At 32.3% G+C, this 22076-nt stretch overlaps 1 protein-coding gene across 1 annotated transcript; it reads right to left on the bottom strand.

Moving 5' to 3' along the window:
• Positions 1–1355: 1355 nt before the first annotated feature.
• Positions 1356–19057, bottom strand: LOC132748216 (chitinase domain-containing protein 1-like). The gene is made up of 12 exons (XM_060737778.1): positions 18984–19057; positions 14375–14505; positions 13644–13796; positions 12968–13100; positions 9928–9969; positions 8632–8738; positions 7837–7898; positions 6647–6739; positions 5820–5918; positions 4643–4798; positions 3244–3321; positions 1356–1566 (listed from the first exon to the last, which is right to left on the bottom strand). The coding sequence occupies exons 2-12, from the start codon at positions 14492–14494 to the stop codon at positions 1425–1427; spliced, it is 1185 nt and encodes a 394-aa protein (XP_060593761.1). The 5' UTR covers positions 14495–14505; positions 18984–19057; the 3' UTR covers positions 1356–1424.
• Between the last annotated feature and the right edge of the window lie 3019 nt (positions 19058–22076).

Below are 22076 nucleotides of genomic sequence, written 5' to 3'. Positions count from 1 at the left end.
CCAGTATTAAAACATGTTGTGAAAAGGGATATTTTTTTACTATTTACTACGACTACTCCACGTTCAATCAGCGTTTCATTCAACCTCCTCTACAGCCATAAATAAAGCCCGAAAAGTGTCCGGTATTACAGAAATACGTTAAGTACCGTAAAATATCACCTGATCTTAAAAGGTGTGTTGCTAAATAGTCGTTTTATAGTGTTTGTCTGGAGCATTAAAACAGCTATAAAACAATGATAAAATGTATATGTGAAAATATAGAAATATAATATACTCCCTTGTTGATTTATCAAAATTATATCCGTTAAAAACCGGTATCAATATATCAGTCATAACAGATTTTTTAACAATTTCCCATTAACTGCACTTGTTCTGCTTAACGTATTCCGTACAATGATTGTAATAAACATCTTGATATTTATGAGTGCCTGTTAAAAGAAATTTGTATATAAAAGGGTACACGAGACAACAATTAAGAGTTTATTAAACTAAAATTGCCATAAAATTGGCTTTAAAAACCAAAACCAATATGTTGTATAGTTTGACCTTAGCTCTGAAGGTCAAATCTTATATTGCACGGTTTCTGTGACAGTATCTTGAAGATCATGGTGACCTTGACCTAAATGTAACCTGGGAAAACATAATTAAAAGATGTAACTATGGCCTTGACCTTGGAAATACTGATTCGAAAACTGTACCATTCCTGTCCATAACATTGAGGTAAATATTCTACATTGTTTGAACATTTAAGGTGCAACTGTTTCCTAAGCCATTAACATAGTATTCTACATGAAGGTCAATGACCTACTGTGTCCGATATTTTATAAAAACTATCGGCTTGTAGCAATTATCAAAATAAGTCAATTTATATGACCAGATAATATGCTTCAGTTACTGGTTATTTCAAGGAAACAAAGTTCATGTTTTCTTCACAATATAACCTTTTAATAAATGACATTCTTAAAAAGTTAATTTAAGCCTTGCAGTTAATCTATATATATGGTGAATGTCAATGTATGAAGACAATTTCTTTCTCAGCTAAATGAAGTATAATTTTGTATCATAAAGTTATTTCAATTGTTATACATCTGTGTATGAACGCTTGTTTGCAATATAACCCTCGCCTAATAGCTGATATATATATCAGCTTACAATAGTGACACTGAGGCATATAATCCGCCAGACAACTTTATAACTAAAAATATATACTCAGGTGTACAGTTTAAAACAGGACGTTTAACGGTTTTTAATCATAACCAATAGCACGGACTTCAATTACAGTCTGTGCTTATAGCTATCTGCTAGAGAAAATGTGATTGTAATATTCAATATATAAAGCATCAAACAAAATGATATACAAAAATAAATATTTAATTTCATAAAATAAAACATTAAAAAAGACATAGAGTACAATTAAAGAATATTCATAACAAATCGTAAAAATAGTCCAGGCCTTGCCCGATTTCCCATATAAATATTCCTATGCCAAGTTCTGATGCTAACTTTATTCTGTCATGGATTGAGTGCAGTGTTGGATAAAATACGGCATGTTTTGTCTTCCCAGCCCTGAAATATAATAACATAAAATTAATAGTATAAAACTTACCCCTTTGAATACATTAGTAGTAGTAAAACCTTACTCAGTCCAGGACAGACCTGGCCTAACACCATTGCAAATACAATAGTTGCTGATGAAAGTATATCTATCACACAAATACTGGTCAAGTTATAATAGCATTTAAGCAATCTTTTGTTTATTCTCTAACCATCTCTACACAATAAGCTATTTAATTTTTAACATTTAGGTATCGGAATCCCTCCTATCAACCACGGATTTATATAAATCCGTGTATCAACAATGGACATTTCCAACTTCCAAGCAGGACAAGTTCATTAGTGTAAGATTTAATTTTGTTTAATGCTTAGGAAATAGATATCAATTCTGAGTGCATTGTTGTAGAATAATGCACGGTTTGAGTTCAAATGCGTAGTAATATAATCACGAAGGTCGATAGGCCTGAGTGATTAATTACAAAGCATTTGAACGAAAAACGTGCATTATTATACAATAATGCACGAAGAATTAATATCTATTTCCATTCTAACACGTCAAGAATAAATATAATTATTATTTTTAAGGTGGACTTTATGTTTGGTGGATAGATTTGTTTTCGCCTAGGGTTTTTTAACAGAAACGTTCTTTAAAGGCTGTTCCAGTAGGTTGAAAAATATGTCGTTAAATCTACCGTGTGTAGAAACATTTTGAGAATAACGAATTTTGAAAACGTTGATACAACTTTGATTCATTATTTTATTTCACTCTATAATTTTTCAAGCGAAATACAAATAATTAAAAGTGAAAAAAATGTAAAACTTAACTCGTTTGCGACATTAAAATAGCGTACTTGATTTGATTGTTTTGCACGTGCTGTTTGGCGCTACATTGTGACGTCACGTAAACAACACTTTAAACGTCTGTACAGCGTTAACGACTGAATTAAAGATATTGGTGTTCGGATTCATTTTCTTAGTTAGACCATTTTCTTTCATTCTAGATAGTTTTCACAACAAAATTCGGCAAAAAATTGTTTTTATTTATAAGATTTTTCAAACAAAATGGCGCCCTCAATGTGAAAATACACAGGGAGATAATAAGAACGGCGAGTGCATTGTTGTAGAATAATGCACGCTTCGGGCCTTCTTTGTTTACATAGAAAAAATCCGATAGTGTTAGAATGTCAATTTTAGTTTAATTTTTTTGGAGATTTTTTATGCAGGTAGTTTTAAAACAAATGATTTTAAAAACAATATAAATAAATAATGTGATTGGAAAATAAAGGTGGAAATGAAGTCATTCTAAAACAGACAGAATTATATTTTTGGTTTGGGTCTTATGTTGCACCAACAATGTGGAAGTTCATATGACAAGTTTCCAGCTTTACAGTACTAGTGGAGGAAGACAAGAACAGGCACCTAAGTAAAACCATCGGCACTCAGTAAGCTAGCTGGATAGCATGACAGAATACAAGCAAGCAAGGTTAAAAAAAGCAACAAGAGACAGCCACATACGCTAACACAATCCTGTATAACAAGAGTTTTATTGTACATCAGACAAAACAGACAATAATATATTTTTTACAAACACTTTATGCTGATTAAATCATCATCTCTGAAATCAATTTATCCCTGTGTATTTTGTTTTGTTTTTTCTTGTTACAGAACAAAAATTAAATTGAAGCTTACGTATACTGGAAATAATGTTCTGCAATATTTTCATCCCATGCTATCTTTGGTTTATATTTCTGTAATAATTCTATAAATCTGCAAACAAATTAATGCACATGATATTATAACAATAATGACAATTCATAATATACAATAGAAAGTTGCCAACCAAAATACAGGGTCTTTCAAATAGAATAGCATGCAAGTGTTCAAGAAAATGGCAAGAATTAAATATAAGAGCAAAAATGAAAATTCTAACGATATGATGTTCTTTAAAAATCTTTAAACTTGTGAAAAAAGAATACAATATTTTGAAAATAATGTTTTTAAAGCCATATCTGTTGAAAAATATAGATTGCTTGTTCAGAATATTTGCCAATAAATGCCGCCATTTTGAAAATGCACCAAATTAAACATCAAATATTAGAAAATAACATCCTGAAATATATTAAAAATTTTACATGATACGATTGAATCACATTTTTTCTCTGTAAAATCAATTTCTATTTTGGAATTGAATAATGCATTTGAAAGACCTTGCAAAATATTTGTATTTTGCAGAAGGCCAAAATTTTGCAAAATCAAAATTTCAGAATAATTATGATGCTAAATATTTGTCAATTTTTACTTGTCTTTCTGTACGTGAAATAGAGAACATTTATTTTTGCAATGTTAAATTTGAGAAATTTAATCCCTTGATATGTCCTTGGGTATTTTAAGGCCCAGATTTGTTGAACCAGGAAGTTTGGTAATTTGCTAATATACTTGGCACAATTTCAATAACTTACACTCTTATAAAAAAATAGTTAACCTGACATTTTGCAAATAATAGTAATCAATAAAATATAAAATTGTTAATATTGACTTTATCATTTCCTTTGAGCACTGTTCTGAAATGAAACACATACTTTCTTACATTATATTCTCTTTCACTCTTACATACATTAGCTGTCAATCCTTCATTCTCAATTTCTCATTGTGGGGAGTAATACACAACACATTTATTGTTCTTGTATAAGTTTGAATGATCAATAAAAAGTAAACTTACACATAAAACCTTAGTCTTTCAAAATGGCGAACTAAGAATAACTACATGTGTTTTGTATCTTAACTATACATCTGAATACATTTTACCAAAGTTCACTTTAAATTTTATAAGTTTGACAACAGGTTTAATATTCAATAACCTGCCAAAACCAAAATTTATAAGCCTTTGACCAGACCCAGTTTATATTATATATGTGGAGTCTGACCAGGATCTATACTAATGGCTGATCTTTAAATTTTCATCTTGATATTCACATAATTGGTAATGGACAGTTCCTTAAATAGAATCTGGAGAAATTCATTTAAGTAACTCAGCATGTTGAGAATTACATATCAAAGCATAATTATTAAAATACTAAGACGTCCATACTTATTTCCTAAAAGAGCTTCTCCTGTGCCTGACCAATAATCGTTGCCATAGAAATTGAGTCCTAGTAATATCTTAAATCTGTATGGAGACGTTCCTGCAGGATCTAATACAGTTACACATTGTTTCATCCATGGTAATGGGCTGTTAGGACCTGGTCTGAAAACATAGAAAAAGGTAGTAAATTTATGTTACAGTTGTCACTCCATTTGACCTATCTTTACTATATTTACATGAATAATGCATGCTTAAAGAAACTCCACTGAGGTCCAAATGCCTTAAAGTATAACATTTGAATTTTTTTACATAGATCAACTGGGGCAATTAAACAGAAAGATATCTAAGAAATATTGTCAGAATGAAATTGAAAATTGTATTTTTGTGTGATTCTTAACCAGACTTGAGTGAAAAGCGTTGCAAAAGTCATTTTCACAATTAAACTCATTATTCTGAAAAAAGGAGTAAGCGAACAATCTAAAATTTGAAATCAAGTTATTGGTCTAAATCTACATCAAATGAAACATTAATCTCTCAAAATTATTTCCAGTTCTGTCTTGTCAAAAAACCTCAGGGTAGTCCTTTTAATGTTGAATGCATTTTAGTATAATATTGTTATATCAGATTATATACAAACATTGGTCATAGCCCTGAAACTAGTGAAAGACAAATAACAATCAACTATGTATACATGTATTTCAATCCACTGAAGTCATATTTTATTTCTATTCTAATATGCTCAAATAAAAAGAATCAATGTGGCAATGAGTTGAATTACTTTCTACAAGTTTTCAAAAGTCATTTACACTTCGTCAACATATCTTAGGTGAGGTCATATAGCATTATAAAACATGCCAACTTGCATTTATTGTTTATTTTCAAACTCAAGTGCTATGATGTTTGAAATCAACACTATAAAGGAGACAGCAAAAAATGCACAATATCTAATGCTTGTTTCATACTCTTTCGAGTCCTTGTATATATGATGAGGGATCTACAAATCCTAGAGTCTGAAATCCAGGACAACTCTAATATTGGTCTGAATCATTTAACCTGTGGTGTATATTATGTTAGAATTTTCTTCTCACTTGAGGAATATTTTCAAGATTTTAGAAATTTTCTAATACCTTTATGCTTGACCCCCCTCCCAAACCCCATCAATAATATCCAAGAAACACCTTACCTGGAAGGATTTGAAAAGTCGTAGGTCATTAAAGTAAATTTATCCACCTTCGGAGCCAGCTGATCAAATTCTTCTTTTCCAAACATTCCAGGAGAATTTCTGAAGAAAAAAAAGTTATGGAATATACTTTCTCATCCATAAGACGGTCCACCTATAAGACAAGGGTACATTTAAGAAGTCCGAAGTAATGTCATCAATGTAAGAATTTCTTCATTAAGTCCTTATTAGTAAATGTGTTCAACTTCTGTCTTTTAAATTATAACACACCTTGGTTAACTTGATCTTCAGAGAATTTAAAAAATTTAAGTACACTTGTTTTTTTTTAAATGTTTTAGGATATAATGTCAGGACATTGAACAAATAAGGTTTGATACTGAATTTATTAAGCAAGTTGAATAAAACTACAATTTGTGAATTTCTGGCCAGCAAAATATTCTTTTACCCAAAAAGTTATATACATATTCAATTACAAAACTTCGCTGCTCAATGAATATATTCTATTTATTCACATAACAAAAGTAAGACTATAATTGACTGTAAAATCATTTTTGTTATAGATGTGCTACAACTTAAGTAACATTTAGCTCGGCTTTATGTTTTACAGTGCATATGACGTCACTAGACTGGACGTCACATCAAAATATATGCAATTTTTATGCATGCATATGCTATCTTTTTTTTTTTTACAGAGATGCAAAAACTGCACTGATATCAGTTACCAGCCAAGAGTTTTAATTTATTACACAATATTAGAATAAAACAACAACTGCAACAAAACAACAACAATGAAGTCATTATGTACAACAACAACAACAACAACAACATACTTATCATATACAGGAGGAGGTATCACCAGTATTAATTCTTTATTGGCATTATGGAAACTATCTGCCATGTGACTCAAAAAATGAACAAGTTCTCTGAAATATAACAAAAACACAATCATAAAATTTGATAATGGATTTCACATTTCTTACAAAAAGTATTTTGATCTGGTAGCCTTTATTTACTGAAACAATAGTTGACTTGAATAGTCATTCAATAAATATACAAATAAGGTGTCTAACCCTTACACTTCTGTATCTTGAAGTGATAAGCCTTTGCCACAAGTATAGAGCCAGGCCAGCCTTAAAAAATTGTTCACACTCACTGACAAGGCTCTATACTGTTGGCTGACAATCTAACAGAGAGTCCCTAAAATCTTTTTTGCTTAGGTTTTACATCACACCAACACAGTATAGGTCATATGGCAACTTTCAAGCTTTACTGGTGGATGAAGACCTCAGGTGCTCTCTGTGCATTATTTCAGGCACAAACAGGCACCTGAGTAGAATCACAGATATTCCATAAGCAACCTGGATAGAGTTTCTTAAATAAAAATTTAACAGAAATGTTTCAGAAATTCAGCAGGACATATATAATTGTGTTAAAAGACCACTGTTAATGTTACTGACAGTTCTTTATGCAGTTTTCATTTACAAAAAGATTTTTGACATCGTCTTGTTTCATCCTTACATGTCTAACTTTATGTTAAGGACTTATTCTGTTTTGAATTCCTGGCTGTCCATACTTTAATGTTTAAAGTGATTTCTTTATTTAAAATTCTGGAATTAAGCAGACAATAAAATAGAGTGAGTCTACAGAGAGTTGGAGCACCACACTACATATGTAAATACTGTATTCCAGTATCTATCAGACATTCTCTTATATGATTTAAAGCTAAAATCTTGCCTTTTCACCTGTGTAAATGTACTTTTAAATGGCAAATTAATCTTCTCAACTGTCATAGATGAAAAATGTAAGAAGAGCTGAAAGAAAGCAAAATTTTTCTACTTATGATTTTTGTCAAGCGTGCAGAGGTATTGCTCCAACATTGTAGTGAGATAAATCCAATAAAATAAGGCCTTGTTAGACTAGATAGCCTTGTCACACGGTATAATTAGCAGGCTGGCCTGTCTCTAGGCTATTTATTTTACTGTTGTTAGAAATATAGGGCTAACATAATAAAGTTACTTACTTCTTGGCATTTCCACCAAGCTGGGACCATATCTCCACCACAACTCCATCAAAACTGTTCTCCTGAATAAACAAAATTCATATGTGCCGTGACATGACAAAACCAACATAATGCGTTTGCAACCAGCATGGATCCAGACCAGCCTGCGCATCCGCACAGTCTGATCAGGATCATGCTCTTCGCTATCAGTTTCTCTACTTGTGCGAACAGCACGCATCCTGAGCAGATGCGCAGGCTGGTCTGGATCCATGCTGGTTGCAAACGCACTATGTTGGTTTTGTCGTGACGCGGCTCATGTATAACTTTTTAAACTAAAACTTTTCCTAAATTTTCCCCATAGTATTTATATTAAAGTACCCTTCTGAAGTTAATGAAGTTAATGTTTGGATATAAAGATGTACATGTATGCATTATCTAGTTTGAGTTACTTTTACCATATAATTTTGACATGGCATGGCCTTAGTATTATGATCATTATCACCAACCTTAATTGTCAATTAAGGTCCATGGTATTACATACTTAGTTTAGTTTATACACATTTATTTTAATTTGTGTTAAAAGCTATAAGCTTATTGAAACACTCTGGAATCAGTTCCTGGAACAAACCCATACAATGCAGTCAGAGTAAAGTTTATTGGAGTTTGAACATACGTCACTAGCAGCCATGCAGCCAGCAGCCCTTGCACTTTTGTTTTGTTGTTCTGTATTTTTTTCTTTTTTTGTGCACTCAATACCAAATATAATGTCATATTCTCAACTGAAATTTACAAAACAATTTTACTGAAATTATTTACCTTTATAAAGTCAAGAATTGTATCTATACAATCTTCTATGACATCTTCACTACTGAACAATGCTTGATAATCCTTCCCTGACCAACCATCAAACAATATACGAGGCACTGAAATATAAATTGCTCTATTTACCCGTTTCTTTACTTTCTTGTTTTCTTGTGTGTTTTTGCTTGTTTTTCACTTGCTCCTCACCACTGCGGGTTCGAATCATGACAGGGACTTTGGATTCCTTCATGTTAGGAACGCTATCGTGCAAGCTTATGGAATATCAGTGGTTCAACTCAGGTGTCTGTTAGTGCCTGAAATAATGCATGGACAGGCACCTGAGGTCTTCCTCAACCAGTAATGCAGGAAAGTTGCCATAAAAAAAATTATGACCTATACTGCATGTTTGTCTGTTTGACTGGTTCAATGATTGATTGAGATTATTTACGTCCTGTATTAACATTCCGTCATATACTGCCAGCAGCTAAATATCAGATACAGCACAATACTGTACATGTATCTACTGATAATTGTCACCTTCACTTCACTTGAAATACAAATGTACCATAATGTTAGGATTACAGGAAGCTATTTTTAAGCTTAAAAATTAAGGATGGTAATATGGATCCTAAAAGCTGTCTTTAACCATTCTCTGTCTATACTTGAAAATGTTTTACTTATTTAAAAAAACAAGAGCTGTCGGTAGGACAGCAACGCTCGACTATTCTAAGTGCTTGATAGTAAAAAAAAATGCTTGATACAGTTACCTCCTCCTGTTTACAAGTCGGGGTCATGATGGTGAACAAGTGTGCAAAGTTTCAAAGCCATATGTCAATGGACTTTGAAAATATTTGAACTATTACAAAAACTTTAACGTAAATTTTAAGTCGAAAAAGGGGCATAATTCTGTCAAAATGCTTGATAGAGTTACCTCCTCCTGTCTACAGGTTGGGGTCATGATGGTGAACAAGTGTGCAAAGTTTCAAAGCCATATGTCAATGGACTTTGAAAATATTTGAACTATTACAAAAACTTTAACGTAAGTGGTTACGCCGACGCGGACACCAACGCCGACGCCGACGCACGGGTGACTGCAATAGCTCTACTTATTCTTATTGAATAGTCGAGCTAAAAAGTAGGAAAGAATATGTCGATGTTAAGCTTAAACCCATCACCTCCTGGAACCAAAAGAGATTAGCTTTTGCACATTCCTGTGCTCTATAGTGTTGGCTGACCAAATTTTCAATAAAAAATATTTTATGTCAATTAAGAAGAGAATACCTTTGTAGTGATTGCAGTTTAAGTACTTACCCATTTTTGTTGATTTGCTTTTCTTGACATCTGATACCCAACCTAAAAGTAGGATAAACAAAAATAGTTTATAGATGCATTTATTGCTTTTGTTGTTGATATTTTTCAAGTGACAGTTTTCATTAATCTTTAATTCATACTGAATTTATTTAAGTTTGACTGAACATGAACCTAGAAGCTTAAAGACACACTCTCTACCAGTCCTGAGCAATGAGTGTAAAGTTTCTTGCTGGAGGAAACAATGGATTGCCCCTGATAGGGTTTGAACCCACACAGTTAGCAATCCTTAGATCACTAGGCAGATACATTAACCACTCATCTACCAACAGTTGTGCATACCCTGTATAAATGACATCTTAAAAGTGTAAACGGCCCATTTTTTGTCATTCCCCATTGGACCACTTTCAGGTAATTGTACATTGGACCACTGAAAAAGCAGCTGTTAATAGGACCAGTGTACCACAGGTGTTAATTTAGTAAACATAATAAACACTGTAGGACTGTTGCACATTTGACCACTTTAAAACAATTGCACCTAGGATCACTGTAGGATTGTTGAATACATGTATGTGGTGGTGATGATGGTTTTGTTAGTTCACCCTCCGGATAACGGCAGTAAGCTACACTGAATTTACCAAAGCACAGTTCAGAAACCACATCTTTTCCTGACAGGCTGTCAAGCAGTTAACCAGTAATAGTTGCCTTCTCTTTCACAAGGAAGTGATATCAATGACTGTGGAAACAATTTAATGATCAATCACAACAAAAGTAACCTACATCATGCCAGAATTGAAACCAGTCGGCTAAATGCTCTACCTACTGAGATAACCAGACAGTTAAATACAAGATCACTTAGGACTATTACACATTGGAGCACTATAAGACAATATAATGTTGGATCATTGTAGGACTGTTGCACATTGGAGCACTATAAGACAATAACATGTTGGATCATTGTTGGACTGTTGCACATTGGAGCACTATAAGACAATAACATGTTGGATCATTGTAGGGCTGTTGCACATTGGAGCACTATAAGACAATAACATGTTGGATCATTGTAGGGCTGGTGCACATTGGAGCACTATAAGACAATAACATGTTGGATCATTGTAGGGTTGTTGCACATTGGGCAATTATAAGACAATAACATGTTGGATCATTGTAGGGTTGTTGCACATTGGGCAATTATAAGACAATAACATGTTGGATCATTGTAGGGCTGTTGCACATTGGACAACTATAAGACAATTACATGTTGGATCATTGTAGGGCTGTTGCACATTGGAGCACTATAAGACAATAACATGTTGGATCATTGTATGGCTGTTGCACATTTGAGCAATATAAGACAATAACATATTGGATCATTGTAGGGTTGTTGCACATTGGACAACTATAAGACAATAACATGTTGGATCATTGTAGGGCTGTTGCACATTGTAGCACTATAAGACAAAAACATGTTGGATCATTGTATGGCTGTTGCACATTTGAGCACTATAAGACAATAACATGTTGGATCATTGTAGGGCTGTTGCACATTGGAGCAATAATAAGACAATAACATGTTGGATCATTGTAGGGTAGTTGCACATTGGAGCACTATAAGACAATAACATGTTGGATCATTGTAGGGTTGTTGCACATTGGAGCACTATAAGACAATAACATGTTGGATCATTGTAGGGTGTTGCACATTGAAGCACTATAAGACAATAACATGTTGGATCATTGTAGGGTTGTTGCACATTGGACAACTATAAGACAATAACATGTTGGATCATTGTAGGGCTGGTGCACATTGGACAATTATAAGACAATAAAATGTTGGATCATTGTAGGGTTGTTGCACATTGGAGCACTATAAGACAATAACATGTTGGATCATTGTAGGACTGTTGCACATTGGACAACTATAAGACAATAACATGTTGGATCATTGTATGGCTGTTGCACATTGGACAACTATAAGACAATAACATGTTGGATCATTGTAGGGCTGGTGCACATTGGGCCAATTATAAGACAATAACATGTTTGATCATTGTAGGGTTGTTGCACATTGGGCAATTATAAGACAATAACATGTTTGATCATTGTAGGGTTGTTGCACATTGGGCAATTATAAGACAATAACATGTTGGATCGTTGTAGGGATGTTGCACATTGGACAACTATAAGACAATTACATGTTGGATCATTTTAGGGCTGTTGCACATTTGAGCACTATACGTCAATAACACGTTGGATCATTGTCGGGCTGTTGCACATTGGAGCACTATTAGAAAATAGCTTGTTGGATCATTGTAGAGATGTTGCACATTGGAGCACTATTAGAAAATAACTTGTTGGATCATTGTAGGGCTGTTGAATATTGGACAACTATAAGAGGAGTGTACATTTGAGCATTGTAGAACATTATTGTACATTAAAATTGCACATTAAACCCCTTTAAGATGATGTTACATAGGATCACTGCAGAGCAATTGTACATTGGACCACTTTGAAACAATTTTAAATAGGGTCACTGTAAGATTACTAAAGACCAGGCCAATATCATACATTGCACATAGGACCACTGTTGAACAGTTGCACATCGGATAAATGATGTACATGTAGCACAATCGCACATCACTGTGAAACAAATGAATATTTAACAAATTTAAGAACAAGAGCTGTCAGTAGCACAACAAGCTCAACTATTCTCAGTGCTTGATAATAAAACTAGGGCCTAGACAATGTAGAATTTTCAAGGTTAAGAAAGGGCTATAATTCGGTCAAAAACAATTTGGACGTTGAATGCTGGCCACTGTAAGACAATTGCACATAGGACCTAACTAAATCTAAAGTATTCTGAATTTTTAAATCCATTGAAATACTCATGAACTGTTTCAACTACAAATCAAGTCCATAATTCAATTGTAGCATACAAGTATGCATTCGATGATTGTAAGCTAATTGATATTCAATTTCATAAATCTAACAAAATAATTGAAGGTATTAGAGTGTTAAATTTGTGGTATAAAATTGAACAAACCTTTGTCAATATCGTGTCCACCAGTAATTACAAATGCTCCTCCTGGTTTTCTCTTTACTTGTAACCAAACTGGACTTACATATGTAAACTTTTTATTGAATGTCTTGGCAACATCATAACCATGGCTATTCCACTAAAATACAAACGATTTTTATACATGCATGTATTTAACTGTTAGCCTGCAGGCAGCTACAAAATTTACAATTGTATTCAGTGCAGACAAATATCAATGATCATAGTCTGCACTGTCTACCACTCAGTTGATACCTACAACTTTTTTGAAATTTTCCCCTAAATATGATAAATGGGGTTAGTACATATTGAGAGTTGGTCAAGTCCATTTAGGTTATTAAGTGTGGTAAGGGATAATTATAAGTTGTCTGGTTTAAACCACTAATTGCTAGTGATTACCAAGACTTGCTTATGCTACCTGTCAAGGGCTAGATCAGCCTGACCAATTTCAGATCCCTGCAAGTATACATGATTGTATACATGTATTTGTTACACTGATCAATCTCCAACGAGCCTCTCTGACAAACTAAAAAAACATCGCATCAAGTGTCTTAGTGGTAATTAACTTACTTAAAGGTGTAACAAATCCAAGTGTCTCAGTAGTAATTAGCTTACTTACAGGTGTAACAAATCCAAGTGTCTCAATGTTAATTTACTAACTTACAGGTGTAACAAATCCAAGTGTCTCCCCCTGGAATGTCTTCTTGTGTTTTTCTACCTCACAGAAAGTGGCATGATTATTGACTATATCCTTCCATTTTACATCTGAATTTATCAATCCTCTGTCTTTAACATTCTTGTCGGATAATTTTGGAACCTACAAACAAAAATACATTTCCAAATAATGTAAAAGATGAACAGCAAACACCATGGCTTTAGAACTGCCTTTGTACTTGACCCATTTTATGTCATTTTATTTTAAACACCATTATCAGTGTAATAGGGGAAAACATTTTACAAATTGTCACATCTGGGATATTATGGATAACTGAAGCAAAATATGATTATTTATACAACTGCATTATACACGTTGCTGATTGGATAAGGCTGATATAAGGGAGAATATAGCGTGAATGACATAAATATGACCTGAGGTGCTAGAGCAGTCCGGATTTTCACTGTATGTACAAAGTGTTTGAACCAATCTAAATTCATGAAATTTATTTGTATTATTACAAATATTGATATAAAATGAAAGTCAATAGTGGTTTTAAATGACATTCTTTACATATATTTCTGACAAAGAAAGATAAAGCATTCAAAACTATGCTTTTTTGAATCATTGGTATGTAGCTTCCACAAGAAAAACCTGATTAATTTATTTATATATATGAAGTTGTAATGATTTGTCAGTTTATTATCAGACACATGCAAAACTTATTTTAACACACTCACCTCTTCTTCCTGTTTACTCTTCTTTTTCCTTCCTCTATCACTTTTTGATAAGGTTGCTGAAACCTCTAGTGCAACCATCAAAACAAAAGCTGCAAACAAAAGTCCTCTCATAACGTCCATAGTGAATATTGCTGAAAAATAAAGAACAAAGCTAAAGAATAAAATGTAACACATTGCATCAAGTCAAATAATTTCTAAGCTTAACTGTGTCACTTTAGAAATATCTTTTAAAAGTTCTCTAAGATGGAAGTATGATGTAGTAATCAGAATTGAAGTTACAATGATTAACATAAAAAGTTAATTTTATTATCCATTTTGATATATCGACATGTTTAAATTATGTAAAAACCAACAACACTAATTCGAGATTAACAAAAATTGCGGACAGAATGTCAGAAACACTCCCAACACTTCTAAGGTTAAACAATCATTAGAGATTAACGAAAAAAGCAGACAAAATATTCGGTAACACTTGCAAGACTTCGATAGGTTGAACACTACAAATTCAGTTGTATCCAATTCAAACGGTACAAAATACCTACCTTTAATTATTACTTATGAAGTCCAAGAAAGATTTATATTGTTTATATATTGAAAATGTTATGCTTGTTATTTAATCGTAAGGGCTTTCCATGTCAAAGATACATGTAGCACCTATAATACACCCATTGACAGTCTCTATATGAACTACATTGTACATAAATTAATTACCAAGGCATATTATCGAGTGACAAAATACCAGTTGTTTCCCTTTATATCATCGGTATCTCTAATGCTAAAACAATACAAATTTAGCCATTTTTAAACCACTTGTTTGGGACAATTTAATGTTTTAAATCTAATTTCAAGATTATTACACCAATGAAAAGCTTGTGATTTTAAGCTTCATCTCAGTATATATTTCAACAAATTGTTTGACAGTATTTAAATAACAGTTAAGCTACCAAAAGTCAGACCGTTTTACATATGATTTATACAGTGGGATACTCAACCGGTTATCTTTTCTCGCAATTCTTCTGATCAGAATAGCTTGTCTTCTACTAAGTCTGAAACTGTCAAACAGTGTATTTCATATTATAATAATCAGCTGATATAAATTACCCAGCAAACACCTGACGTTGTTTCAACGTTGGATCTAAGTTGGATTTATGTCACGACGTCAAAATCCTAAATACAACGTTGAAACAACGTTGTATTTGCGATGTCGTATCAACATGTTGGAATTACGTCGATACGACGTCGGATTTCAGTGTAATCCAACATAGTAGTCTTGATTGAGTTACTTCCCTTTGTTCTGATTTATAAATCCGATAGGTGGCTCTGATTTCAGGTCAATATAATCATTCGAATTTTGTAATTCTTCTTTTTTTCCACATCCATTGTATATTTTTTTAAAAACTGTTGTTATACTAGACCATAAAAAGGAACAATATTAGTATTTCATTTAAATAAATTGAAAAAAATAATAATGGAAACTTGATGAATTTCAAAACGAGGCTACAACAACAATTTGTTTTCAAATTCAAACAAAGACAAAGGAAGGACATTATGCACATCATAGAAGACAATTCGCATAGTGAAAAGTAAGTGATATTTTTGATGGTAGATAAGTATTAAACTTACTGCATGCATAGTATAATAACTGAAAAATTATTAGTTACATTAGGAATATAATTATATTTTCATGATATTCAATTATCTCAGTTCTAAACCAGTAAACTAATTAATGTAGTCTGATTCGCCCTCATTTAACTCGTACTTTGGGATTCAATTGATATATAAATTGTATGAAATTCTGTCAAACTTTTTGTTTTATTTGTGTTGTCATTTTAAGCCAAGATCCCTACATGACCTTAATCTCTCTAATTCGATTTATCAGATTAGTAGACTAGATAACAATAGGTATTTCACCACAACGTATTTGTTAACAAAGGAACACCTGTCAATATTTGAGATTTAATCTATTTTTATTCAAATAGATCTACATGTAAAAGGTCAAAGTAGGGATCTATCAATACATAAGTATACTGTCAAAGTAAATTTATAACTTTTTGTCAATAATCATTGGGTTTTGTTTTTTTTATAGACTGACACTTAATTTTTGTGTGATGACAATTAGCTGATAAGATTGTATACATGAACAACAGTCGACAGAAAACACCATTTTGACATAAAAGAATGATAAGTGCATCAAATTAAGATAATATATGGATTTTGATTTTGTTATTTACTGTAATTTCTGCTTTGACATAATTAACTGTTAATCAAAAGTAAAATTATAATAACGTTTCAATGTCTTATGATTGAATTTGCACCTTTACATGTTACTGTTTTGCAAATAACATATATTTGAAGTTACAGTTTTTGAGTGTTCTACATCATCAATCGACATCTGATTTTTATTTATGATATGCTAGGGTAATCTATTGATAATGTTATTTTTATTTAATATAATTTAATTGACCATTTTGGTTGTTATATGTACACCTATTTATTTCTGTTTCAATTTTGCAGTTTCAAGGAAAACAAAACAAGTTGAACTTCAAAACAAGTTTGACACAGTGCCTTCGTAGATGAAAATAATCAGGATCCAGTGGTGGATGTTTAGTGTACCAGAATTATTCACATGGAGGAGTATATCTTCAAATTTAATACATTTAAGTTAGTTTTGAAAGAATAAAGATAAAAAATTACTTACTTTCTTTAAATGTGAATATTTATTTATTGTTTTGTGTCACACTTAATTTTGACAGAAAGGAATATTTTCCCTCACTTATCCGATTTGTTACCCAATGAAATCAACTGCAAAAGAAAGCTTTATGTTCCATGATGATTTCCATTTTCTATGAGTTATTTAAAAGAAAACCTTTTTAAGCATGTTGTAAACATGAATACTTTAATTGACATATATTGTAATAGTTAATGTATACTGTAGACCTTTAAATCAAAATGATTTGTTGACTGTTGTTTGTTATAATTTTGGATTACAAAATGTGTATTATTGTATTGACTGAAAGAGGTCTGATAAATGTTGAACTTCAATTTTGAAAAGACATGTAGCTCTTTTTTTTAAATTTTAATAGTTTATATACAATTTATAAATATCAAAATTTATTTTATTATCACTATAAATGATTAAAAGTGAATCATTTTTGTGATGTTATACAAATGTGTTGGAAATATATATTTACTGTTTATTAAGTTTTACATGAATAGATAAATCAGAAACTGTGTTATACATTTTGTTTAATTGTTTTTATGATCACTTTCTAAAATAATAAAATCACATTATCTTATGTCCCAGTTTTCGAGTATAGAAAGTTTTGTATTTTCTCTTTATTTGGGAATTATTTAATGAAAACGGGTCAAGTTTATGTTGGGAATTGGTTGGAATTACGTTTGAAACTAGTTGGTATTACGTAAGTAACTGGTTGGAATCATGTTGGAAACTGGTTGGATTCACGTTAGGAATAGGTTGGAAAGTAGTTGTATATACGTTGAAAAGAGGTTGGATTTATGTCATTTTATGACGTTGGATTGACGTCGGACTCTGACGTCTAAAAAACTTTCATATACAACTAAATTCCAACGTCTATCCAACATCGGACTCTAACGTCTGAGCAACGTTGAAACAACGTCATGTGTTTGCTGGGTTGTACATGTATACTGTGCTCCTCTTAGTTCACGGTACTTAACACTTTAAAACAGTAAAGAACACAAACAATAAACTTACACAACAAAAACTGTTATAAACTGTATCATTTAGTCATTTTTCTGCTATATGACACAAGGAAACAACAATATATTCAATCAAAATTAGTTTTAATTTGTCAGATGTAAACCGTGTGTCGGCCATTTTGAAAACAGTATGTCATCATTTACCTCGCGGTAATGGTGATTTATTTCAGTTTTTTTATATTTCAGTTAAAATTTCTTACATAATTTTATATATTAAAAGTATCTTTACATTGTAACTCAAAATTCATTTTTTCAACAAACAAGAACATTTAGAAAATGATGATTGTTTCAGACATATCACGGATTTATATTACATGTAATATATAAATCCGTGGACATATGCACAAATTTAATGGACTTTTGTTGTTTTTTGCAGAAGTTTGTAAAATGTTGTTCAGTTTTACATAAAAATCTATAGATTTAGATTATTTTGCACAAAAACTTTGTTGTTAAGGTGTTTGAATAAAATATGTCAATTCTGACCAATTACAACAATGGTCACATGAAAATATGCCATTACCGTGAGATAAGTGATGACGCGGAATTAGTGATGTTGAGTATACTTAGTGTAATGGGAATGGACTTAACTTCTGCTTTCAGATTAATGTTCAAACATACACTATCGATAAGCCGTACCACTGTGACTCTAATCGGCTATAATCCTAGAATAGACACCGGGGTCAAATAGCCTGTGAAGTGTGATGAATTTTAGCTCGCGAAAACACATGCTATTTTTTATAAAACAACATGACATTGTACAATTTTCAACTATAAACAACTAGAACGAATAGTGACATTAAGATTTTATACTTAGAATAAAAGAAAATTTTAATAAGGGAAAGAAATTAAAGAAAAACAAAGCAATGTTTACGTGGTTGACATCTACATCACCGAAACGCATGAGATATGTGCCGTCACATACCGTACAACGTCCGTACAGTACCGTACAATGATACCGCTTGGGTTTTCTTAAAGTTACGCGAAAGACGTTCAATAACGTTAATTTTGTTCATGATATCTTCAACGTCCTTCCAAATGATGTCATCATGATATGTAATAACATTCTTAAAATCTAGTTAAACTGTCCTATTTAGTATTATAATTAAGGAAGTACAAATCCTCGCTTAAAGTCATAAAAAAACATATGCATTTTCGACTTCCATATAATTTTGAAAAGTGCCGTACGGCTAGCCAATGGCTAGTCTACGGAATGCCGTTAGGGCCATCGCCTATGAATGTGTTGATCTGAAACGCGATAGTCGATAGTACGATGGTGTAAACGCGAAATCACGAAACTACGATGGTGAAAACGCGAAAGTACGATGATGAAAACGCGATAGTACGATGATGAAAACGCGACAGTACGATACTACGATGATGAAAACGCGACAAACTATCGTGTTTTCACCATCGTACTGTCGCGTTTTCACCATCGTAGTTTCGTGATTTCGCGTTTTCATCATCGTACTGTCGAGTATCGCGTTTCAGATCAAACCATTTATAGGCGATGGCCCTAACGGCATTCCGGAATGCCGTTAGGGCCATCGCCTATGAATGTGTTAATCTGAAACTCGATAGTCGATAGTACGATGGTGAAAACACGAAATCACGAAACTACGATGGTGAAAACACGATAGTACGATGATGAAAACGCGATAGTACGATGATGAAAATGCGATAGTACGATGATGAAAACACGACGGTACGATGTTGAAAACGCGATAGTACGATGATGAAAACACGACAGTACGATGATGAAAACGCGATAGTACGATGGTGAAAACGCGATAGTGCGATGATGAAAACACGACATTACGATGATGAAAACGCGAAATGACGAAACTACGATGGTGAAAACGCGACAATACGATGGTGAAAACACGATAGTTTATCGCGTTTTCATCATCGTAGTATCGTACTGTCGCGTTTTCATCATCGTACTTTCGCGTTTTCATCATCGTACTTTCGCGTTTTCACCATCATAGTTTCGTGATTTCGCGTTTTCACCATCGTACTATCGACTATCGCGTTTCAGATCAACACATTCATAGGCAATGGCCCTAACGGCATTCCGTACTTGTCGTACGTGACTCACGTACGGCTAGAACTTTTGGCTAGCCGTACGGGCTCGTACGGCTAGCCACTTAAGTTAATCCTAAGTGGGAAACGGGGGGAAATCGATCATGCATGTTAATATTGTACATACCACGTGAATTTAAACAGAGCAGCGCTGATATACATGCACAGCAAAAAATTGGGAAAATTTAAACATACATAATAGTAGACAGACGGAATTTTAAAATAAAAAGCAATTAACAATAAATTAATAGATACTCGATCGTGGTAACCTGCAGGTTTTATATCATTTAAATAATTACCACCTATACGTATACTGTATATTTTTATTAAGTTTGAAACTATCATTATGTACTTAATTCTACAGGTATAATCTTTTTTGTAAAGAATTGGTTAAAAGAATACTTACAATAAGATACAACAATGCAGTTAAGTATTGTGTATTTAAGTATCATTGCTATGTTTAGTTAAGTTTAGTTACATGTAGCAAAATTTAGTTTATCAGTTATTTTGTTATTTATTCAGTCCATTGCTATTTCAATAATACGAATCAAGTTTTATTTTCTTTAAGATCTTTATTTGATCTTTGATTTTATTATTATTGTGATTTATATCTCATTTAACATGATGGCCCTTGATTGGAAATGGAAGTTATTTTATTCTATTCTATCTGATGCTAGGAAAAGTCTGAGGCTAGGAAAAGTCTGATGCTAGGAAAAGTCTGATGCTAGGAAAAGAAAAGTCTGATGCTAGGAAAAGTCTGATGCTAGGAAAAGACTCTCATATGGTGGCTGATTTGTGCCATTTGTGTTTTCGTCCCGAAACCCCGCAAAGCGAAAAGTCGAGAATTAACAAATTAAAATGGCGGGGGCGCGGGGCGAAAACACGAATGGCACAAATCAGCCACCATACTCTCATGATCAACACTTATTATCATTGCTTAATTAGTGATTACATGTAACGCGGAATTAGCTTTCCAATTTGTCCAGTTCTTATTATACCATTAATTTTTATCCTTGCTACCAAATCTACTATTGTATCAATATTTATTCTTTATTATAGTCTCATCTATACACATATATACATATAAAACATTTAAAACATTAAAATTGTATATAGCCATTCTCGAAAGAATTACAAGAGACTTGTTATAGCTAATACTAAGAGGGATAACTCCACAATCCATATTATAGAAATGTATAATATGTATTGTAGATTTACCTCCCTTATTTATGTATATTCACATTCTCAACATTTACATCATATAAATCAATTGCAATAGGATGACATAATTGCACATTGTCATTATTAAAAAGTTATTTGAGACATTTAATTACAAAATTATAAGAGACTTTTTACATTCTAAAAGTTTGATAACCTCTACTGACCTTGTCTTAAAAACTTCCATAAGAAATTATACTGTAAAATACTAAATTTTGTAATAAAAGCACTATCAAGCAATATAAAAAATGGTTTTACAAAATCATTTGTCACTCATGTTTAGACAATGGATGAACTGTTCAGTAGTGATTATCAAAACATAGGGATAAAACTTATTTATGAAATTAAAATATATCATATTCTATATTAAAATTTCTATGTGTTTAAAATTATATTAACTGTTCACTCCAGGCAGGAGGTGAGATACAGACATAACATTGCATTCTTGTTTATGAATTAAGAAATGTTCTAAAGACTAACACTTATTTAACAAATAAAAATAGCATTGTCAGTATCAATGACAAACCTGCATGCAAGTTTACTAAAACTGTATGTATCAGCTTTAAATTTCAACTTTCATTTTAAATAAAAAAACATAAAAACATATTTTTGCTTTCAGTTTTTTGTTATACATTTCATTGTAGTGAAAGTTACTTAATAGAATGAG

Source organism: Ruditapes philippinarum, unplaced genomic scaffold (genome assembly GCF_026571515.1).
Source record: "Ruditapes philippinarum isolate M1 unplaced genomic scaffold, ASM2657151v2 ctg1406_1_1_1_1, whole genome shotgun sequence".
Taxonomy (NCBI): Eukaryota; Metazoa; Mollusca; class Bivalvia; order Venerida; family Veneridae; genus Ruditapes; species Ruditapes philippinarum.
This window is presented reverse-complemented; position numbering and strand designations above follow the sequence as displayed.